This window comes from Pelophylax lessonae, assembly GCF_965119305.1.
Source record: "Pelophylax lessonae genome assembly, chromosome: 2".
Classification (NCBI taxonomy): Eukaryota; Metazoa; Chordata; class Amphibia; order Anura; family Ranidae; genus Pelophylax; species Pelophylax lessonae.
The window spans coordinates 493739180-493759523 of NC_138769.1; the positions used below are offsets into that span (position 1 = coordinate 493739180).

Here is a 20344-nt window from a genome sequence, read left to right on the forward strand (position 1 = left end):
CAACCCCCTAGACTGTTTCTTGACTGAGCCAAGCACTTTAAAGTCGCTAAACTATTGTACTGTTGCTATAGGTAACCCAGGGGAACCCCCTCACCAGCAGCTCCCAAGGGAGCAGCCTGTAGGAGAATAAGTGTAAGCTTTCCTCTTTACAGGTACTGTCATTTTTATTTTTGAGACAGAGTCACTTTTTTATAATTCCTCCTGATTAAAGTGTTGACATAAGGGTTTCACAAAGCCATCACATGACCGTTTTTCTTTTCTCACTATACAAGTTAAAATGTGGAGAGAACAAGTTTTTCAGTGTGATGTAGTTTAAATAGAAAGACCAGTGTCATTTGCTCTGTGTGTACTGGCACACTGCTGTCATCTACTAAAAAGAAAGAAACAACAACTCAAAATTACGCTCATCTAAATTGGAATGTCAAATTATAGGATGTCTTAATTATTGTGTGGGCAGATAAAAAAGATCAAATTACTTTTAAATGCTTTAAAGAAAATTGCTTTGACTATGATTTACAATCCAAAATTACAGATTGCTGTGAGTTTCAACTTTAACCTAGGTCAGGATAGGCTGTTAAGCTCACTGGCATACAAAACATTCTTTTTTTTCTTCAAGTTTTATTTGTCTGTAAAAATGCAAATGAAATTGTGAGAGACGTGAATCACGGTTATGGAATTTTGCTCCCTCCTTGCCCTTCAGCAGCTGTAAACAACTGGAAATAATGCAGTTGCTTACTTTTTTTTTAATAAATCAACTGATGTTTTAGTTACCTGGCTGCGAAAAAACTTTGAAGCTTTTTGTTCCATAGGCATTAACTGTATATCTTCTTGTCATTTAGAGAAACAAACACTTGTTATATACATAAAATTTAATTTTGATGGGTAGCTAGTATTTTATTTTCTTTCCTTTAATTGTTTTAGTGTTGGCTTCCAAATTACCACAAATCATAAATATATGTTACAGTATCTCACAAAAGTGAGTACACCCCTCACATTTTTCTAAATATTTTATTATATCTTTTCATGTGGCAACACTGAATAAATGACACTTTGCTACAATGTAAAGTAGTGAATGTACAGCTTGTATAACACTGTATATTTTCTGTCCCTCAAAATAACTCAAAACACAGCCATTAATGTCTAAACCGCTTACAACAAAAGTGAGTATACCCCTAAGTGAAATGTCCAAATTGCGCCTAATTAGCCATTTTCCCTCCCCGGTGTCATGTGACTCGTTAGTGTTACAAGGTCTCAGGTGTGAATGGGGAGCAGGTGTGTTTAATTTGATTTTATCGCTCTCATTCTCTCATACTGATCACTGGAAGTTCAACATGGCACTTCCTGGCAAAGAACTCTGAGGATCTGAAAACAAGAATTGTTGCTCTACATAAAGATGGCCTAGGCTATAAGCGGTTTAACAGGACAGGTTCCACTCAGAACAGGCCTCACCATGGTCGATCAAAGAAGTTGAGTGCACGTGCTCAGCATTCTATCCAGAGGTTGTCTTTGGGAAATAGATGTATGAGTGCTGCCAGCATTGCTGCAGTGGTTGAAAGGGGTGGGGGGTCAGCCTGTCAATTTTCAGACCATGCACCGAACACTGCATCAAATTGGTCTGCATGGCTGTCGTGCCGGAAGTAAGCCTCTTCTAAAGATGATGCACAAGAAAGCCTGAAAATAGTTTGCTGAAGACAAGCAGACTAAGGACATGGATTATTGGATCCATGCCCTGTGATCTGATGAGACCAAGATAAACTTATTTGGTTCAGATAGTGTCAAGCATGTGTGGTGGCAACCAGGTTAGGAGTACAAAGACAAGTGTGTCTTGCCTATAGTCAAGCATGGTGGTGAGAGTTTAATGGTCTGGGGCTGCATGAGTGCTGCCGGCACTGGGGAGCTACAGTTCATTAAGGGAAACATGAATGCCAACATGTACTGTGACATACTGAAGCAGAGCATGATCCTCTCTTTGGAGACTGGGCCGCAGGGCAGTATTCCAACATAACGACCCCAAACACACCTCCAAGACGACCACTACCTTGCTAAAGAATCTGAAGGTAAAGGTGATGGACTGGCCAAGTATGTCTCCAGACCTAAACCCTATTGAGCATCTGTGGGGCATCCTCAAACAGAAGGTGGAGGAGTGCAAGGTCTCTAACATCCACCAGCTATTTGATGTCATCATGGAGGAGTGGAAGAGGACTCCAGTTGCAACCTGTGAAGCTCTTGTGAACTCCATGCCCAAAAGGGTTAAGGCAGTGCTGGAAAATAATGGTGGCCACACAAAATATTGACACTTTGGGCCCAATTTGGACATTTTGGACAATACATGTTGGCATTCATGGCTCCCTCAATGAACTGTAGCTCCCCAGTGCCGGCAGCACTCATGCAGCCCCAGACCATGATACTCCCAGCACCATGCTTGACGGTAGTTAAGAAACAATTGTCTTTGTACTCCTCTCCTGGTTGCCGCCACACGCGTGTGATGCAGTATGACGCTGATCACGTGCACTCAACTTCTTTGGTTGACCATGGTGAGGCCTGTTCTGAGTGGAACCTGTCCTGTTAAACCACTGTATGCTCTTGGCCACCATGCTGCAGCTCAGTTTCAGGGTCTTGGCAATCTTCTTATAGCCTAAGCCATCTTTATGTAGAGCAACAATTTTTTTTTTTTTTTTTTTCAGATCCTTAGAGAGTTCTTTGCCAAGAGGTGCCATGTTGAACTTCCAGTGACCAGTATAAGAGAGAGAGAGAGAGCAATAACACCAAATTGAACACACCTGCTCCCCATTCACACCTGAGACCTTGTAACACTAACAAGTCACATGACACCGGGAAGGGAAAATGGCTGATTGGACCCAACTTGGACATTTTCACTTAGGGGTGTACTCACTTCTGTTGTCAGCAGTTTAGACATTAATGGCTGTGCGTTGAATTATTTTGAGGGGACAGCAAATTTACACTGCTATATAAGCTGTACACTCACTACTTTACATTGTAGCAGAGTGTAAAATGTAAATGTGAGGGGGTGTACTCACTTTTGTGAGATACTGTATGTCACATCTCTTTCACAGAGGTATGTGTACGCAAGCTTTCTGGTTCTGCTGTTCTAGGTTATGTAGAAGCTTAGCAAAGGGAGGCCTGGACTTTGACTAGGTCATTCCTGGACGTTCACTGTAAGGCGGCACACCGGAGGTTTAGCTATCTCTCCTAGACAATAAATATAGCAAAAAAGCTGGTGCTTTGTGGCAATGAACCAGCTGCTGGCACTAAAAGGTGAATATGCCCAAACCTTTGCAAAAAACTGTACTAGGAAGTGCAGCGCTTCAAAAAGCTATGGTAAGTGTGAAAATGACACACTAAATAAACCAATGTGTATAAATGTGATGTGTCGTACTCTCCAACAAAAATCCGCAGTGTGTCCCACCACCAATCCAAATGCCATCACCACAACGAAGTGCTGCACAAATTCTAGGCGGCAAACTGGGCTCAATAACATCCTCCAAGGCTAGGTAATCCTTCCAAATTATTTCTTTAAGGAGATAACCCTTTGGAGATTGCAGCAACCAAACGATTCCATCGGTGGAAGCAGCAGACTGATTGCGGGAATGGATAGAGACAAGTGCTCCCCAAAAATCAAGATTATAATTATGGTGTAATATTTATGAAAAAGATGTAAAATAAATGTGATCATATAAAAATAATATTTAAAAAAGATGTGTATACATATATGCAAAGATCCAGTGTGCACCACCACCAATCCCAAGCATTCACCAGACCAGATGGCTGCACATCATGTGAACACCAAGCAGGCACAATGGCAATCACCAGACACTGCAATCCACCCCTCAAGAGCAATCGCATTGAGGACATTTTCTTGATGTAGCACCAACCAGAAATGGTGTAACATACCAGCGCCCAGGCAAATGGCAGGACTGTGTGGAATAAGTGCTCACAAAAAGTGGAGACAAATTGAAGGCTTATAGTGTAGTATTTATTAAAAGTATTAAAAACAGGCAGGATGAAACAAAAACAAACAGTGTCCTGGACTTACAACGGCCCCCACATACAGACTATGCGGCAGCAATGATGTCAGCACAAAATATTGATACCCTCGACCCAATTTGGAGATTTTCACTTAGGGTTGTACCCACTTTTTTGCCAACGGTTTAGACATGAATGGCTGGGCGCTGGTATGTTACACCATTTCTGATGGTGCTACATCAAGAAAATTTCCGCAAAAATTGTGCCTGTTTGGTGTTCACATGATGTGCAGCCATCTGGTCTGGTGAGTGCATTGGATTGGTGGTGGTGCACACTGGATCTTTTCATATATGTGTACACACCTCTTTTTTACCATAGTTTTTTCAAGCTCTGCACTTCCTATTACACATCTCTCCTAAACACCTTTCCTCCTGACAGCAGCGTTTTTGCCGAAAAAAAGCTTTACACTTTAATTTCATTGGACAGGATAATCATTTATTCTTGCCATTGAAATGAACAAACACTTAGACGCTAAATGTGCCTAGTGTTAACACAAATTTTTTTTTCTACCTCTAAACACCCCTGCCTCTAAGCTCCTCTGAGCCCAGATTCACATCAGTGCGATCGTGGAGATCGCATGTAATTCGGAGCGCACTGCTCCTAAATTACATGCGATCTCATGTGCGGTGCAAATTTCAGCCATACACTTTGTATGGCTGAATTTGCACCGCATCCGCACTAAACTTGAGCACATGAGGCTTTTTTCTATCCGCAGCAGAATCGGATCGCATAGTGGTTCACACAAGTGCGATCCGATTCTGTGCGAACTTGCAACTGGGGGTGTTGTTAACTTTTATTTGACACCCCCTGCATATCGCATATGGCAGTGTGAACTTCCAGAGGTGCGGATGCGATGCGGGATCACGCTGCATATTTGCAGCGTTCCCGCATCGCAAAAATGTGAACCGGCACTGAATGCCTATGTGTGCATGGACACATAAAGTGGGGAAAATAATTATTTGATCCTCTGCAGATTTTGTAAGTTTTCCCACTAAAACTCAAGAAATTATGGGTCTATAATTTTTTATCATAGGTGTATTTTAAATGATAGAAACATAATATCAACGAAAAATCCAGAAAAAAAAAAAACACATGATACAAATGTTTTAAATTGAGTTGAAGTTCTAAGAGTAAAATTAGTATTTGATCCCCAAGCAAAACAGGACTTAGTACTTGGTGGAGAAACCCTTGTTGGCAAGCACAGAGGTAGGACATCTTTTTTGTAGTTCGTGACCAGGTTTGCACACATCTCAGAAGGAATTTTTGTCCTCTCTTTACAAATCTTCTCTAAATCCTTGAGGTTTCTTGGCTGTCACTTAGCAACTCAAAGTTTCAGCTCCCTCTATAAATTTTCTATAGGATTAAGTTCTGGAGACTCGCTGGGCCACTTCATGACCTTTAATGTGCTTCTTCTTGAGCCACTCTTTTGTTGCCTTGGGTTATTGTCATGCTGAATGACCCATCTTCAGTGTTGTGGCTGAGGGAAGAAGGTTCCCATCCAAAATTTTACAATACATGGTCCCATCCATTGCCCCCTCAATGCGGAAAAGTCGGTCTGTACCTTTAGCAGAGAAACAGCCCCAAAGCATCATGTTTCCACCTCCATGCTTGACTGTAGGGAAGGAAGAAGGAACGTGTACATGTACAGTCATGCCAATGAACATCTAAATGATTCAGAGAAGGATTGGGAGAAAGTGATGTGGTCAGATGAGACAAAAATGTAGCTCTTTAGCAGTAACTTGACTCGCTCTGTTTGGAGGGAAAAAAAAAACTCCAGATGCCACTAACAGCAGTGTTAAAAACATCTAATGTGCAAGAGGCCTAATTGTTTCCCTTTAAACTACTTCAGTGTAACTTTCCTTTATGTTTATGCTCATTAACCTGCTGGAAGGTGAACTTTGGTACTAGTCTCAAATCTCTAGCAGATTGAAACAGGTTTACATCAAAATGTTCCATGTATTAAGTGCCATCTATCTTTCCTGCAATCCCGACCAGTTTTCCGGCGCCCTTATCTCTGATTAATGCCTTTCTTTCCCTGTTTGTGAGTTTTGGTAAACGTCCTCCTCTTGTCAGGTTTGCAGTGGCGTCATAGTCTTCCATTTTGGTATAATGGATTTATTGGTGTTCTGTGGGATGTTCACATTTTGGAGTAATTTTTTTATAACCCTGACCAGTACTTCTCTACAACTTTGGTCTGCTCTGTTTTGAAAGCTCCTTGGTCTTCATGTTGTTTGCTTATTGATATTGCAGACCCAGAGTCCGAACAGGACTATTGTATTTTGTACTGATATCAGAGGGAGATGTACTAAAACTGGGGCATGCAAAATCTGGTGCAACTCTGCATAGAATCAGCTGCCAGATATTATTGTCAAAGCTTAATTTAACAAAATGAATTTGGCTACCATGCACAGCTGCATTAGATTCTGAGTGCTCCAGTTTTAGGTAATCTCCCGCCATGTTAGAGCATGTGACACTTTGATTGCTCACAGGTTTGACCACATCCTATTTGCGGCTTTATAGCAAAGGGGGTGAATATAAATGCACACTCAAGATTTTTGGTTTCTTTTTTTTTCTTAATTATTTGTGTAGCAATAACAAAATATTTTGCACTTTCAAAGTCATTGCATGTTGTGTACGACACAGTAAAAAGCCCCCAAAATAATTTTACTTTCAGGTTGTATTGTAGCAAAACAGGTAAAAAACACCAAGGGGGAATACTTTCACAACACACTGTATATATCAAGTAAATTATAATAGAAAATACTCTAGGTTCTGATAGGGGCGGTTCACACTATAGCAGAGTTAGCGTTAAGAAAAACGTAGCTCTCTGCAAGAGCTCACAGAAAACAATGGTTTTCTATGTGTCCAGTTCACACTTCTGCGCAGCTGTCATCGGCGGTGCAGAAAACTGCAACACTGCTGCAGTTTTCTACACCACAGGTGAACTCAGCCAAAACACACAGAAAACAACCGCAGGGGGATGAAGAGCAGGAGATATGTAAATATCTAATTTACCAACCCCTTCCTTCTCTGAATGAACACAGTGAGTGATCGGTACTAATCCTTCCTGTATCCATTCAAAACTGAAGCCTAGTGAACCATGTTGACTATGCTTCAGTCTATGAAGGAACAGGAACCGGTCTCCTGCTCATTTATCTGCAGTGCAGCTGAGGAAACAGAGAAAGGGACTGGGGAATATGTTTCCTCAGTCCCTTTCTCTGGCTCAAAAAAGAGACATCATGAGTCTGTTTAGACCCCTGATATTTCACCAAAGTCCCCCAACAGGGCTGTTAAAAAAAAAAAAAAACTGTAAAAAAACTACATATTTAGTCTGGTTGAAAAAAAAAAACATCTAGTGTAACCAATAAAATGAGGGAAACAAAACAAAAACATTTTTTTACAATTCTATACCCACAGTTGACCCAAAGGAAGGCATAACTGGATAGAAGTGTTAGTATCCAGTTATATTATGTACATTTAGGAAAAAATCCAGGCCTTTTTACAGCAATATACTGAGCTGGACAGAACCAGCTCTTGAAGGAGTCAATTCTAGCATTTTCACAGCTCTTACTGTGAAGAAGCCTTTCCATATTTGGAGATTAAATCTCCTTCCCTCCAGATGTAAAGAGTGCCCTTGTCCTAAAAATAAAATAAAATTGTACAAATAATAAAAACATCTGACACTGTCCACTGCCCTAGTACTGCCCAAGTACTGTAGCTGCTGACTTAAAGTAGTGGTTGTAAATCCACTTGTCATGCCCCTACAGTCCACTCTGTTGGGTAACCATATGTGCCCCACTGTTTTTTCTTTATTAAAAAAAGCAAATTTCTGTTATTTCAGAGCGCCTCCCGCCACTCACGTCACTGACCGCCTTTCTCCTTTGCCAGTCTGACAGCTACAGGGGGAGGGGCCGAAAACTCCCGCTAACATCAGCTAGGAGGAGAGAGGTGGTCAGTCACGTGAGTGTTGGGAGGCGCTCTGAAATAGGGTAAAAATTCGTTTTTTTAAAATAAAGTACATACCGTGGGGCACATATTGTTCCCTAACAGGAAATTGTAGGGACATGACACTCTTATGATAGCAGCAGGAGGGGAGGATTGGGGAGCAGATCGGAGTTGACAGGAAGGGGAGAAGAGGAGGACATAGGAGAGCTGCGGATAATGGAGTCACGTAAACTAACCACGGTGTCAGGGCTCAGCAGCCATGATAAACCTTGGTCAGTTTACAGGGAGGAGGGTAGAACCAGGTAGGATCAGCCAGGTATTTCAGGTGATAGAGCCAAATTACACAGCACAAGCACTGTGCTGTATAACATGCTTTAAAGGAACAGGATCCATTATTTTATTTTTATTTATTTCTTTTTTTAGGGTTGCAAACACTTTAATAAAGAGACACCTGTCCAGGGCTTTCAATGCTTTCTTCACCCGGGTCCGTTCTTTGCCAGTCTTCGGGTCCTCTGTGTCACCATGTTTTCTGTGGGAAGTCAGTTGTGACTCCGTGTGGCTTCACAGCCAGCTCCCCACTGCGCATGTGCAAGTCTGTAAATGATGGACCTGCAGTCTCCTGGGACCTGTGAAGTGTCCCAGTAGGTTGCGCAGGGGGGAAGGAATTTCCGCTGGGATTGCCTGTCAAAACTAGGCATCCACTCCCTAAAAAAAGTTTCCAAAAGAGTGAGGAGAGAAGCAGGGGAGTAAAAGATTTAGTGCCGGTTCACATTTGTGCGGCTTGCGAGATCGCATGTAATTCGGAGCGCACTGCTCCTTCATTACATGCAATAAATCCATCCCCTAGCTTTTAGACGTGATATCTTTTGCGCAAACCAATCAATATACACTTATTGGGATTTTTTTTTACGAAAAAATAAAAAATAAATATGTGGCAGAATACATATTGGTTTATAATGATGAAAAATGTAGATTTTTTTTTTTAATGGCTATGTTTAATAGCAGAAAGTAAACAGTATTATTTATTTATTTTCAGAATTGTCGCTCCTTTTTTGTTTATAGCGCAAAAAATAAAAATTGCACAGGTGATCAAATACCACCAAAAGAAAGCTCTATTTGTGGGGGAAAAAAGGACATCAAATTTATTTGGGTACAGCGTCACACGACCGCCCAATTGTCAGTTAAAGTAACGCAGTGCCGTATCACAAAAAATGGCCGGGTCATTAAGGGGGTATACCTTCCAGTCCAGAAGTGGTTGAATAGGCCGTTTGGCGCCAGTGCTCGTAGGTGTGCATGTACATGTGCGCATATTTTTTTTCCACATGCTAATACGTTTGCGTGAGTGTGACAATGCCTATTTTGCATTGAGCTTTTGCTCAGAATTATGAGCATGAGCACGCCTTCTCATTCCAACATGTACTGAGCTTCGCTAACAGCATCTCTTTCACTCTGCTTACTTCATCAGATTGTTCCTTATTAGCACATAAGCAATTAAGCACAACTGACTGGCTCCTTCTGCTTCCTCTCCCTCTTCCATTCTGAGCTCTGCTGTTCAGGTTTTTACAAGAGGCTTATACCAGGTCAAATTCAGGCGCTTGCTGCATGCAAATGATACATGCATTTAATGGTATATAAATGAATAGTGTGCTGCATTCAACTGGGTTTTTATTTTCCTGGTGTTCAGCTTTAACACTACAGACAACACTCCAAGATTTAAGGAGAGACTGGCCATTTGACTTTGTAAATGTGCCAATTTTTGTTCTATTAATTATATTTGGAACTATATATGTGAAATTCTGTATTATTCTTGTGTAACCTGGACTGATATAGTTAGCATTTGCTGTGATTTTAACTGTAGGTTTTATGTTTCTATAGGTGCTTGATTCAGGAAGAGTTAAAGAATTTGATGAACCATACAACTTGCTACAAAATAAAGAAAGCCTTTTCTACAAAATGTTGCAACAGGTTGGAAAATCAGAAGCCTCTTCTCTTACAGAAATAGCCAAACAGGTGAATATTTTTTTTCTATATACTCTCTACACTGGTAGCCGTTTTAACTACATCTGTAGCTTAAATTTAAGCTGTATATTGCCCACCTCATGCAAAGTAACCGGTTTGCTTTATAATAGGGAAGGTATGGGGCACATACACTATATTATTAAAAGTATTGGGGCGCCTGCCTTTACACACCTTTTGCAACTATAACAGCTTCAACTCTTCTGGGAAGGCTGTCCACAAGGTTTAGGAGTATGTCTATGGGAATGTTTGACCATTCTTCCAGAAGCGCATTTGTGAGGTCAGGCACTGATGTGGACGAGGGGATCTGGCTCGCTGTCTCCGTTCTAATTCATTGCCAAGTTGTTTTATCTAGTTGAGTGCAGGCCAGTCAAGTTCCTCCACCCCAAACACACTCAGCCATGTCTTTATGGACCATCTGGTGTGGGGTTGTTTTTCAGGGGTTGGGATTGGCCCCATAGTTCCAGTTTAGAGAACTCTTAAGGCGCCAGCATACCAAGACAGTTTGGCTAATATCATTCTCCCACCTTTCTAGGAACAGTTTGGGATTTCTCTCCCTTTTCCAACATGACTGTGCACCAGTGCACAAAGCAAGGTCCATAAAGATATGTATGAGCGAGTTTGGGGTGGAGGAGTTCTGACCTCAACCCGATAGAACACCTTTGGGATGAATTAGAGCGGAGACTTCGAGTCAGGCCTTCTTGTCCACATCAGTGTCTGACCTCACAAATACGCTTCTGGAACAATGGTCAAATATTCCCATAGACACACTCCTAAACCTTATGGACAGCCTTCCCAGAAGAGTTGAAGCTGTTATAGTTGCAAACGTACGGGGAACTCACTATTGAACCCTACAGCCTAAGACTGGGATGCCGTTCAATTTCAAGTGCATGTAAAGGCAGGCGTCTCAATACTTTTGGTATTATATTTATTTAGATTCCAAGCCTTCTCCCTGCCTCCATGTTCATCTGCGGCAGCTCAACGTTAAAGCAAATGTGTACATTACAACGCAACAGAGAGTTGGAGGTTACACAGGAGACTCCATTCCCCCCTTTTCCAATGTGACATCACTCCCACCTGGCATTTGGCTGTTCAAGCACCAAGCGCTGCATTGTGAGGAGGCAGCGGAGTACTGGGTTTTTATCCAGTTGGTCACACAGAGAACCAGATAAGTGGGGTGGCAAGTATGTGTTGCTTGCCCAACCCAGGTTGAGGAAAGTACAAGGTTTCAAAAAACAAAATCCCTAAAATGAAGCTGGTATTTTACGCTTTATTGTTGCTGAATTGCCCAATGTGTACACAATAACACATTTTTAGGGTATAGATAGCTTAAACACAAACATCTTTTCAGAACAGTTTTTTTAAACTCAACAGACCAAATACACATCCAGCATTATATCTAAATTAACTATTAAGTGCCAAAAATAGATCCAAGAGAACCAATTCCCCAAACAGAAACACTCTGTTTTTATATAAATCCCTTAAAATATCCCCTATAAAACAACACTTACCACAAGGATCCATGGAAATTGGAGTTTTTAAAAATTTAAAACAGTACTGTATTGAAAAATAAATCATTTATACACTGCTCAAAAAAATGAAACACTTTTTAATCAGAATATAGCATCAAGTCAATTAAATTCCTGGGGTATAAATCTAGTCAGTTAAGTAGCAGAGGGGGTTGTTATTCAGTTTAAGCTGCTTTGGTGGTAATGATATAACCAGGTGCACTAGATGGACAACAATGAGACTACCTCCAAAATAGGAATGGTTTTACAGGTGGAGGCCATTGACATTTGTTTTCCCTACTCATCTTTTCTGACTACTACTGGTAGCATGAGGCTATTCCTGGACCATATAGAGGTTGCACAGTCAGTCCAACTCTTCCAGGATGGCATATCAATACGTGCCATTGCCAGAGGGTTTGCTGTGTCTCCCAGCACAGTCTCAAGAGCATGGAGGAGATTTCAGGAGACAGGCAGTTACTCTACGAGAACTAGACAGGGCTGTTGAAGGTCCTTAACCCATCAGCAGGACCAGTTTCTGCTCCTTTGTGCAAGGTGGAACAGGATGAGCACTGCCAGAACCCTACAAAATGACCTCCAGCAGGCCACTGGTGTGAATGTCTGACCAAACAATCAGAAACAGACTTCATGGGGGTGGCCTGAGGGCCCAGCGCCCTCTAATGGGCCCTGTGCTCCCTTGTCGGCACTGTGGAGCTTGATTGGCATTTGCCATTGAACACCAGAATTGGCAGGTCTGCCACTGGCTCCCTTTGCTTTTCACAGATGATAGCAGATTTCTCCTGAGCACATGTGACAGACGTGAAAGGGTCTGGAGAAGCCATGGAGAATGTTATGCTGCTTGTAACATCATTCAGCATGACCAATTTGGTGGTGTGTCAGTGATGGTCTGGGGAGGGACGCACAGATCTCCACGGGCTAAACAATGGCACCCTGACTGACAGGTATCGGGATGAAATCTTTGGACCCATTGTCAGACCCTACGCTGGTGCAGTGGGTTCTGGGTTCCTCCTGGTGCACGACAGTGCCCTGTCTCATGTGGCGAGAGTATGCAGCCAGTTCCTGCAGGATGAAGGAATTGATACCAATGAATAGCCTCCACGCTCGTCAGGCCTAAATTCAATTGAACACCTCTGGGACATTATGTTTTGGTTCATCTGAAGCCGCCAGGTTGCACGTCAGTCGTTTCAGGAACTTAGTGATGTCCTGGTCCAAATCTGGGAGGAAATACCCCAGGACTTCATCCGTCGTCGTATGCCCAGACGTCGTCAGGCATGCAAACAAGCGCGTGGGGGGCCATACAAACTGCTGAGTACCATTTTAGGTTGCTGCAATACAATTTCAGCAAAATTGACTAGCCTGCTGCATAATTTTTTTCACTTTGATTTTCGGAGTGTCTTTGAATTAACCCTCTGTAGGTTGATAATTTTTATTTCCATGTGGCATCCTTTTATTCCTAACACATAACCCAGTCCATATCCATATAGATAGATGTGTTTTCAAAGTGTTCCTTTAGTTTTCTTTGAGCTGTGTATATCTTGCTGGTCAGACCCCTGATGAGGCGCAACACTTGTAGTTTACAATTCCTTAATGCAGCATATGTCCCAATGCTGGGATTCCTAAAGCCTCGTACACATGATCAGATTATTGGATGAATTTTCGTCTTTTTTGTTGCATGCTAGTCTCGTTTTGAAATTGAAGTGGTTACTTTCATATGAAAATTCTCGTACAATAGAATTCGACTTTAGAAGTGATGTCGTGTTGAATTGTTTTGTATGCATTTTTTCATTTCTGAGCATTCGTAGTCTGGCTCTTATGATTTTTTTCGGATGAAAACTGTACTCCTTAAACGAACATCGGACGTTGTGTTCACGTAAGATAAAAATGTTATAGCCTGCACATCCAGTTTTTGTCATACGAAAATTCATAATCGGCTGTTGAAAGCACTATACTAACAATCTGAAAATCGGCAGATCGTTTGGCGGACAAAATATTCCTGCCAATTTTCGTGTGTACGGGCCTTAAGGCAAACTGAAGGCTTAACACCAGTTTTCCTGGTCCGTACAGGTACCCTAAACCCCAGCTTAGGTCCCCCAATGCACCTGGGGTTTCAGTGTGAACACCTAAGTCAGGACAAGGTTCAAATGAAACTCTGCCCTTCCCTAGAGGACCTCTACTACTGGGACTATGAGTGCAGCTCCTCCAACATTCAGAGTGGGTATCTGGACCACCAGGACTTAGCGCAACAGGAGCAAATGGCTGCAAAGAAACTTAGGACAAGTAACAAGGATTTTAGATCAAACAGGTAACCCATGCAAGCCATGTGTCAATAATAGAAACTCTAAAGTTTCAGACCAATGAGCAGGTGGGATCTTAACCTTCATTCTAGAGTCCAGCTGGGCAGTGTCCAGAGAATCTGCAGTCATGCAGTGCGGAGGCGGACTGGGCCCCATCAGCAGGCAGCACGGAATCAGGAATTGGCTAAATAAGGGTTGAGGCAGCAATGGATAGTGGCACAATTGTATGTGTAGGAAAAAAAACTTTTGTTTCTTTTTTGGTTTAAATGCTGGAGTCCTGCAAGTGGTTGCAGTGCTGAATAGATTGTGCTGCTGATGAAAAAGTAGTAACAGTACTGGGGAGCATAGAGGAAAAGGTAGCAGAAGCAGAGAAAGATGTCTGAGAGGTTACCATGGGTATCGTAACTGTAGCATGGGTAATGAAAGCAGAATAATGGTATACAGTAGATAAGGAACACTTGCTTGCTAAGGGTCATGAAGGAAGAGATTCTTGATGTTTAGAGGCAGATCTGATCACTTCTCATATACAGATTTCAGCACCAAAAACACATACCAAGGGAAGGGGAGGAACTGAATATCCTCCCAGTAGCCAGCACCAGGGGTAAACTGATTACTGGAATCTTCTGCTGAGATTCACCCGCTGCTGAACACTGAAACTACAACCCACCTCCCAGAGAACCACAGTGCCACCAGCAGATGATCCAAGTGATCCAGGTCCTGACACCATCATTAAAAAACAAAAAACAAAAAGGATTAAAATGTACATAAATACATAAAATTTGCTGTTGTGATATTATTGAACATTAAAGCAAGTCCTCTGTTTACAACAGGCAGAATAGAACCATGCTGTTCATAAAATGATTAAATCCTATGACTCCTCATTCAGGAGTACCTAGGCAGTGGAAGCCACTGCTAATCATAAAACATTATGACATGTTCTATTGCTTTGGGTTCCCGAAGAGTATAGGTGGCAGTGTTTTATGTCGAACAGAATCGGATCCAAGAGAAAAACCTAAATGAACTACCCATATATATATATATATATATATATATATATATATATATATATATATATATACATTCCCCAAAATCTTTATTATAGTAATGCATATAAACTTGGAAGCAAGAGGTATAAATTGATATGTCCGAACAATGCCATGCCCTCCATAGGTATGTGTGTACTTGTGTACTATAAGTAGTATGATAAACATAGTAGTTTGCCTTTTTTACATGGAAAATGTGGTTCTTGTCCTTAGAATGACTTCACTTATAGTAATATTGTTAGTTTTACAGTAATGACAAACATATGGTGAATAGGTACATGTGTATATCCTTTTCAGTTCAAGCAAGTTAATATTGAAATGACTTTTCAGCCCTGGAGCAGCTTAGCAGGGTCTCATAGCAATATGCTAGTGCATCTCAATTTTGGCCATGTTTAATGCATTATACAAGCTTTAGGCGAGTCACTGCAGCATAGTTTAGTAGCTGCATAGTACGGCCATTTCTGTCTCTATTCAGTAGTCTAAAATGTATACTTTAAAGCACATAGAGAAATCGTATTAAACCATACAGGAAAAGCTTATTATTGTCAAACATCAGTTTATGGCAGTTCCTCTATATATATTTTGTAAACATAATTCCAAGACGCTGTACATTATTTTTGGCCCAGCTTGTGACAGATGTCAACATTTGAAGATTGCATTTGCCTTTTGAAAGGCTCAAACAAAACTTTTCACATTCAGCTGTGCAGAAGAAAAAAATTGCATTTGAAGTCCCTTTTTTCCAGCATACACAGTGGCAGATAAGAGCACACAAGTCTTGACATTATTTCATTTTGTTATGCGCATCTGTCAAAGCACAGAGATACCATACAGCTCCTAAAAACTGCCGATTGTGTAACAGTGAAACTTGACAGCATTTCATTCCTTTTATATTCTGATTATACATTTATCAGGAAACCTGTATCTCGTCTAGTTCAGCTAGAAATCGCTAGGATTCAGCTGCTGAAAGGCATGGTGTGAAGAAAAAATGCCTCTTCTATTACTTGGGATCATCTTACGCTTTAAAGAAGTTGCTTGGATGAGGCTTTGTCAGAGCCTTAGCCTTCCATTTTATTATTGTGCTATACTATCCACAGATCACATTTCTATGGGCCTTGTAACTGCTCTCTGCTACAAATTAAACACTCTGATCTTTCAAATATATGTACCTTGAAGTTTCAATGCTTGTCAATCACAGTTTGTAAAATATCAGGATTACAAGCTGATATTAACATCCAAATCCATTGTGTTTTGGTTTTATGTGTGAAAATGAGAAACCTTTTTGCTGACTCTAGTTTCCTCGTGCTTTTGTCACGCTGTTTAATTTATCTTCGTGTTTTCAGTTCATAAAGTGACTTGGTCTTATCAATGTAATGTGTCCGCGCTTTGCATCAATACACATCGGGATAACAGCTAGTCTATCATTTTGGTTTATTGGCAATTAATTCAGCCCATTGTTGAGATAATGTACTGGGGTATTTCCTGATTTTTACAGATTAAACTGTTTGTTTTATGTCAATAGCTGTTTTTTTTTTAAGTGTAGGAATCATCTTTTTCAAACAAGAAGATATTCACAAACCATCGCTTCCCAACAAATCCAAAAAGCAATTGGTTTAGCCCCATATAAAGATTGTGGGAACAGATAATAAACAAAGTAAAGTCAAGTAAATTATAAGCTGTACACACATGGGGTAAACACAATTTACTTATGCACTGCGATGAAGAACATTTTGGTGGAAGTATAGCTCAAAGTAAGGTTAAGTTACAGTCATACACAGGACCATGGCTATTTGAAATGCTTATTGTTTCATGTTAACTAAGCCTGTTGAAGAGTCCTTGAAATGGTGTTCATTTAAGTGCAGCAATAAATTGGGGTTCTCCTCATGAAAGCATATTTATTGCCTTTAAGATGGGCGGAATATCCACATTATCCACCTTGGGGTTGATTTACTAAAGGCAAATAGGCTGTTTACTTTTTAAAGGAATTTTCACTTAGCTTAGTCAATGAGATGAAGCTCTGTTGACTTCCATTATCCAATCATGTGCAACCAAAAATAATGTTTTTTGTATGTTTTCTACCAGTGAAAGGATTCTCTTGGCCCCCTTTATCTTCCCTTAAACGTAACACTTGCCGACCTGTCACTAGTCAGTATACCTGGTTACCGCCACACCAGTCATATGATGACGCTGTACTGTACTGGTGACAGTATGTAAAAACAAATTTTATTACATTTTTTCATTTTCCCAAAAATTGTGACAAAATAATTACAGCTTCTAAAAACTCACCATGCCTCTTACTAAATACCTCAGACTATCTGCTTTCCAAAAAAAAATTTTGGGGGGGTCATTTGTACTGTCCAGGCAATTTAGGGCCTCAAAAAATGAGACCGTACATCTGGATTCATCAATTTTGAAATATATACACCGTAGATGCTATAACTTTCACACAAACTAATTGTATATTTACAGTGAAGGGAAAAGTATTTGATCCCATGCTGATTTTGTATGTTTGCCCACTGACAAAGAAATTATCAGTCTATAATTTTATTAGTAGGTTTATTTTCACAGTGAGAGACAGAATAGCAACACAAAAATCCAGAAAAACACATTTCAAAAAAGTTATAAATTGATTTGCATTTTATTTAGTGAAATAAGTATTTGGCCCCTTCGCAAAACATGACTTAGTACTTGGTGGCAAAATCCTTGCTGGCAAATCCTAAAGGTCAGATGTTTCTAATAGTTGGCCACCAGCTTTGCACACATCTCAGGAGGAATTTTGTCCCACTCCTCTTTGCATGTCCTCTCCAAGTCATTAAGGTTTCGAGGCTGACATTTGGTAACTCGAACTTTCAGCTCCCTCCACATATTTTCTATGGGATTAAGGTCTGGAGGCTGGCTAGGCCACTCCACGACCTTAATGTGCTTCTTCTTGAGCCACTCCTTTCTTGCCTTGGCTGCGTGTTTTAGATTATTGTCATGCTGGAATACAGATCCACAACCCATTTTAAATGACCTTGCTGATGGAAGGAGGTTCTCACCCAAGATTTGACAGTCCGTGGCCCCTGTCCATCGTCCCTTTGATGTGGTGAAGTTGTCCTGTCCCCTTAGCAGAAAAACACCCTTAAAGCATAATGTTAACACCTACATGTTTGACGGTGGGGATGGTGTTCTTTGGGTCATATGCAGCATTCCTCCTCCGCCAAACACGGCGAGTTGATGCCAAAGAGCTTGATTTTGGTTTAATCTGACTACAACACTTTCACCCGGTTCTCCTTTGAATCATTCAGATGGTCATTAGCAAACTTCAGGCAGGCCTGTACATGTGCTTTCTTGAGCAGGGGGACCTTTGGGTGCTGCAGGATTTCAGTCCTTCATGGCGTAGTGAGTTACCAATTGTTTTCTTGGTGACTATGGTCCCACCTGCCTTGAGAGCATTGACAAGATTCTCCCGTGTAGTTCTGGGCTAATGCCTCACCATTCTCATGATCATTGAAACTCCACGAGGTGAGATCTTGCATGGAGCCTCAGACCGAGGGAGATTGACAGGTATTTTGTGTTTCTTCTATTTGCGAATAATCACACCAACTGTTGTCACCCTCTCACCAAGCTGCTTGGCAATGATCTTGTACCCCATTCCAGCCATGTGCAGGTCTACAATCTTGTCCCTGACATCCTTGGACAGCTCTTTGGTCTTCGCCATGGTGGAGAGATTGGAATCTGATTAATTGCTTCTGTGGACAGGTGTCTTCTATACAGGTAACAAGCTGAGATTAGGAGCACTCCCTTTTAGAGAGTGCTCCTAATCTCAGCTCATTACCTGTATAGAAGACACCTGGAAGCCAGAAATCTTGCTAATTGATAGGGGATCAAATACTTATTTCACTCATTAAAATACAAATCAATTTTAAAACTTTTTTTAAATGTGTTTTTCTGGATATGTCTGTTATACTGTCTCTTACTGTTAAAATAAACCTACCATTAAAATTATGGACTGATCATTTCTTTGTCCGTTGGCAAACGTATAAAATCAGCAGGTGATCAAATACTTTATTCTCTCACTGTATTGGGATTTTTTTTTACGAAAGACATGTAGAAGAATAGATTTTGGCCATAATTTAAAGTTAAAGCAGCACAGCGCTGAATACCAAAAAATGCTTTTGTCGTAAAGGGGTAAAGTGGTTAATGATTGCTTTACTATTAAATTTATCAATTTGCTTTTTTTTAATCACTGACTTTTTTTAATTTTTATTTCAGGTGTCTTTGAACCGAACCCAGCAAGCCAACAAGAAAAATATTTCAAGGGACCCATCTGAACCATTTATTATTTTTGAAACTGCTCTTTGACAGCATTTGTTTTGTTTTTTAAAAAAGTGCATTCACATAGCATTAATGGTAGCCTCCTGGCACCTAGTGTGTGCTGGCGGGGCTTTCCATTGGTTTATTAGATGCCTTTAAATGCCAGTGGTCTTGATACATTCATGTCCATTGTTATTAATAGCAGTTTTTAAATAATAACTGCTGTACTTTTCTAGACACATCGTTGTAGCATGGACATGTTGGATTATGGTTTAGCCACGTGACTTGAAGTTTGGTACAGCAGTGCCATACGGTCAAACTGCTGCTCTTAAGAGTTTCCATCCACCTATAGATGTTAGTGGTGTAGCTAAGTTTGTTTTCATACCTTTGTACTTTTTGTTGGCCAGTATCAGTCAGTCAGCTAGTGAGAACTAAGTAAATATGTTAAACTACTCCCTGACATGTAACTTTTTTTTTATCATTTGTAAAATAAAAGGTAATAAGTCCTTAAAGCAGAACTCCAGGCAAATCAATAGAAACACAGTTTAATATATATATGTAACAAAGGATTTAAAAGTCTGTCTAGACACTCTTGTGAGTCACACAGCACTGCCAAATCAGTGGGGTTGATTTACTAAAACTGGAGATTGCAAAATCTGGTGCAGCTGTGCATGATAGCCAGTCAGCTTCAGCTTGTTCAATTAAGGTTTGACAAAAAAAGCCTGGAAGCTGATTGGCTTCTATGCAGAGCTGTACCAGATCTTGCACTCTCCAGTTTTAGTGAATCAACCCCACTGTTTCCTATTTGCACTTTGGAGCTCCCTGTACCAGCCTTCTTATTACACAGTGAATTAGTAGTATCACTCTTTTGCTTGTATTGCCAAATGAAATTGCCAATTCGCTGCTCAGGTACCAAGCCCTGCATTGTGGGGAAGCATGGGGGGGGGGGGTTGTTTCAGCTGGTCACATTTGGCTCCCCCCCCCCCCACCCCTCGACTGGGCAAAATACAGTGAGTATTCAGCTGACACAGGAAAATGTAATAGGCAATTGTATTGCCATTTGAGTGTATTGTGGTAAGGGTGATTCCCAAGACAGAATTACAAACCATTTGGCAGGTAGAAAAAAATACCATATGTGTATTTCATCTGTGTACATAGTGATTTGTCTGCAGTTCCAATTTGT

General features: G+C 40.8%; 1 protein-coding gene across 1 annotated transcript in view; it reads left to right on the forward strand.

The window, feature by feature from the left end:
• Positions 1–20059, forward strand: part of ABCC4 (ATP binding cassette subfamily C member 4 (PEL blood group)) — a gene marked incomplete at its 5' end in the record, with an annotated part of 504496 nt that extends 484437 nt beyond the window's left edge. The window contains 2 exons of the mRNA XM_082245314.1: positions 9865–9999; positions 19120–20059. Of these exons, the coding sequence (XP_082101440.1) occupies positions 9865–9999; positions 19120–19209 (225 nt within the window). The 3' untranslated portion in view covers positions 19210–20059. The remainder of the gene's footprint in view (positions 1–9864; positions 10000–19119) is intronic.
• Positions 20060–20344: the final 285 nt, after the last annotated feature.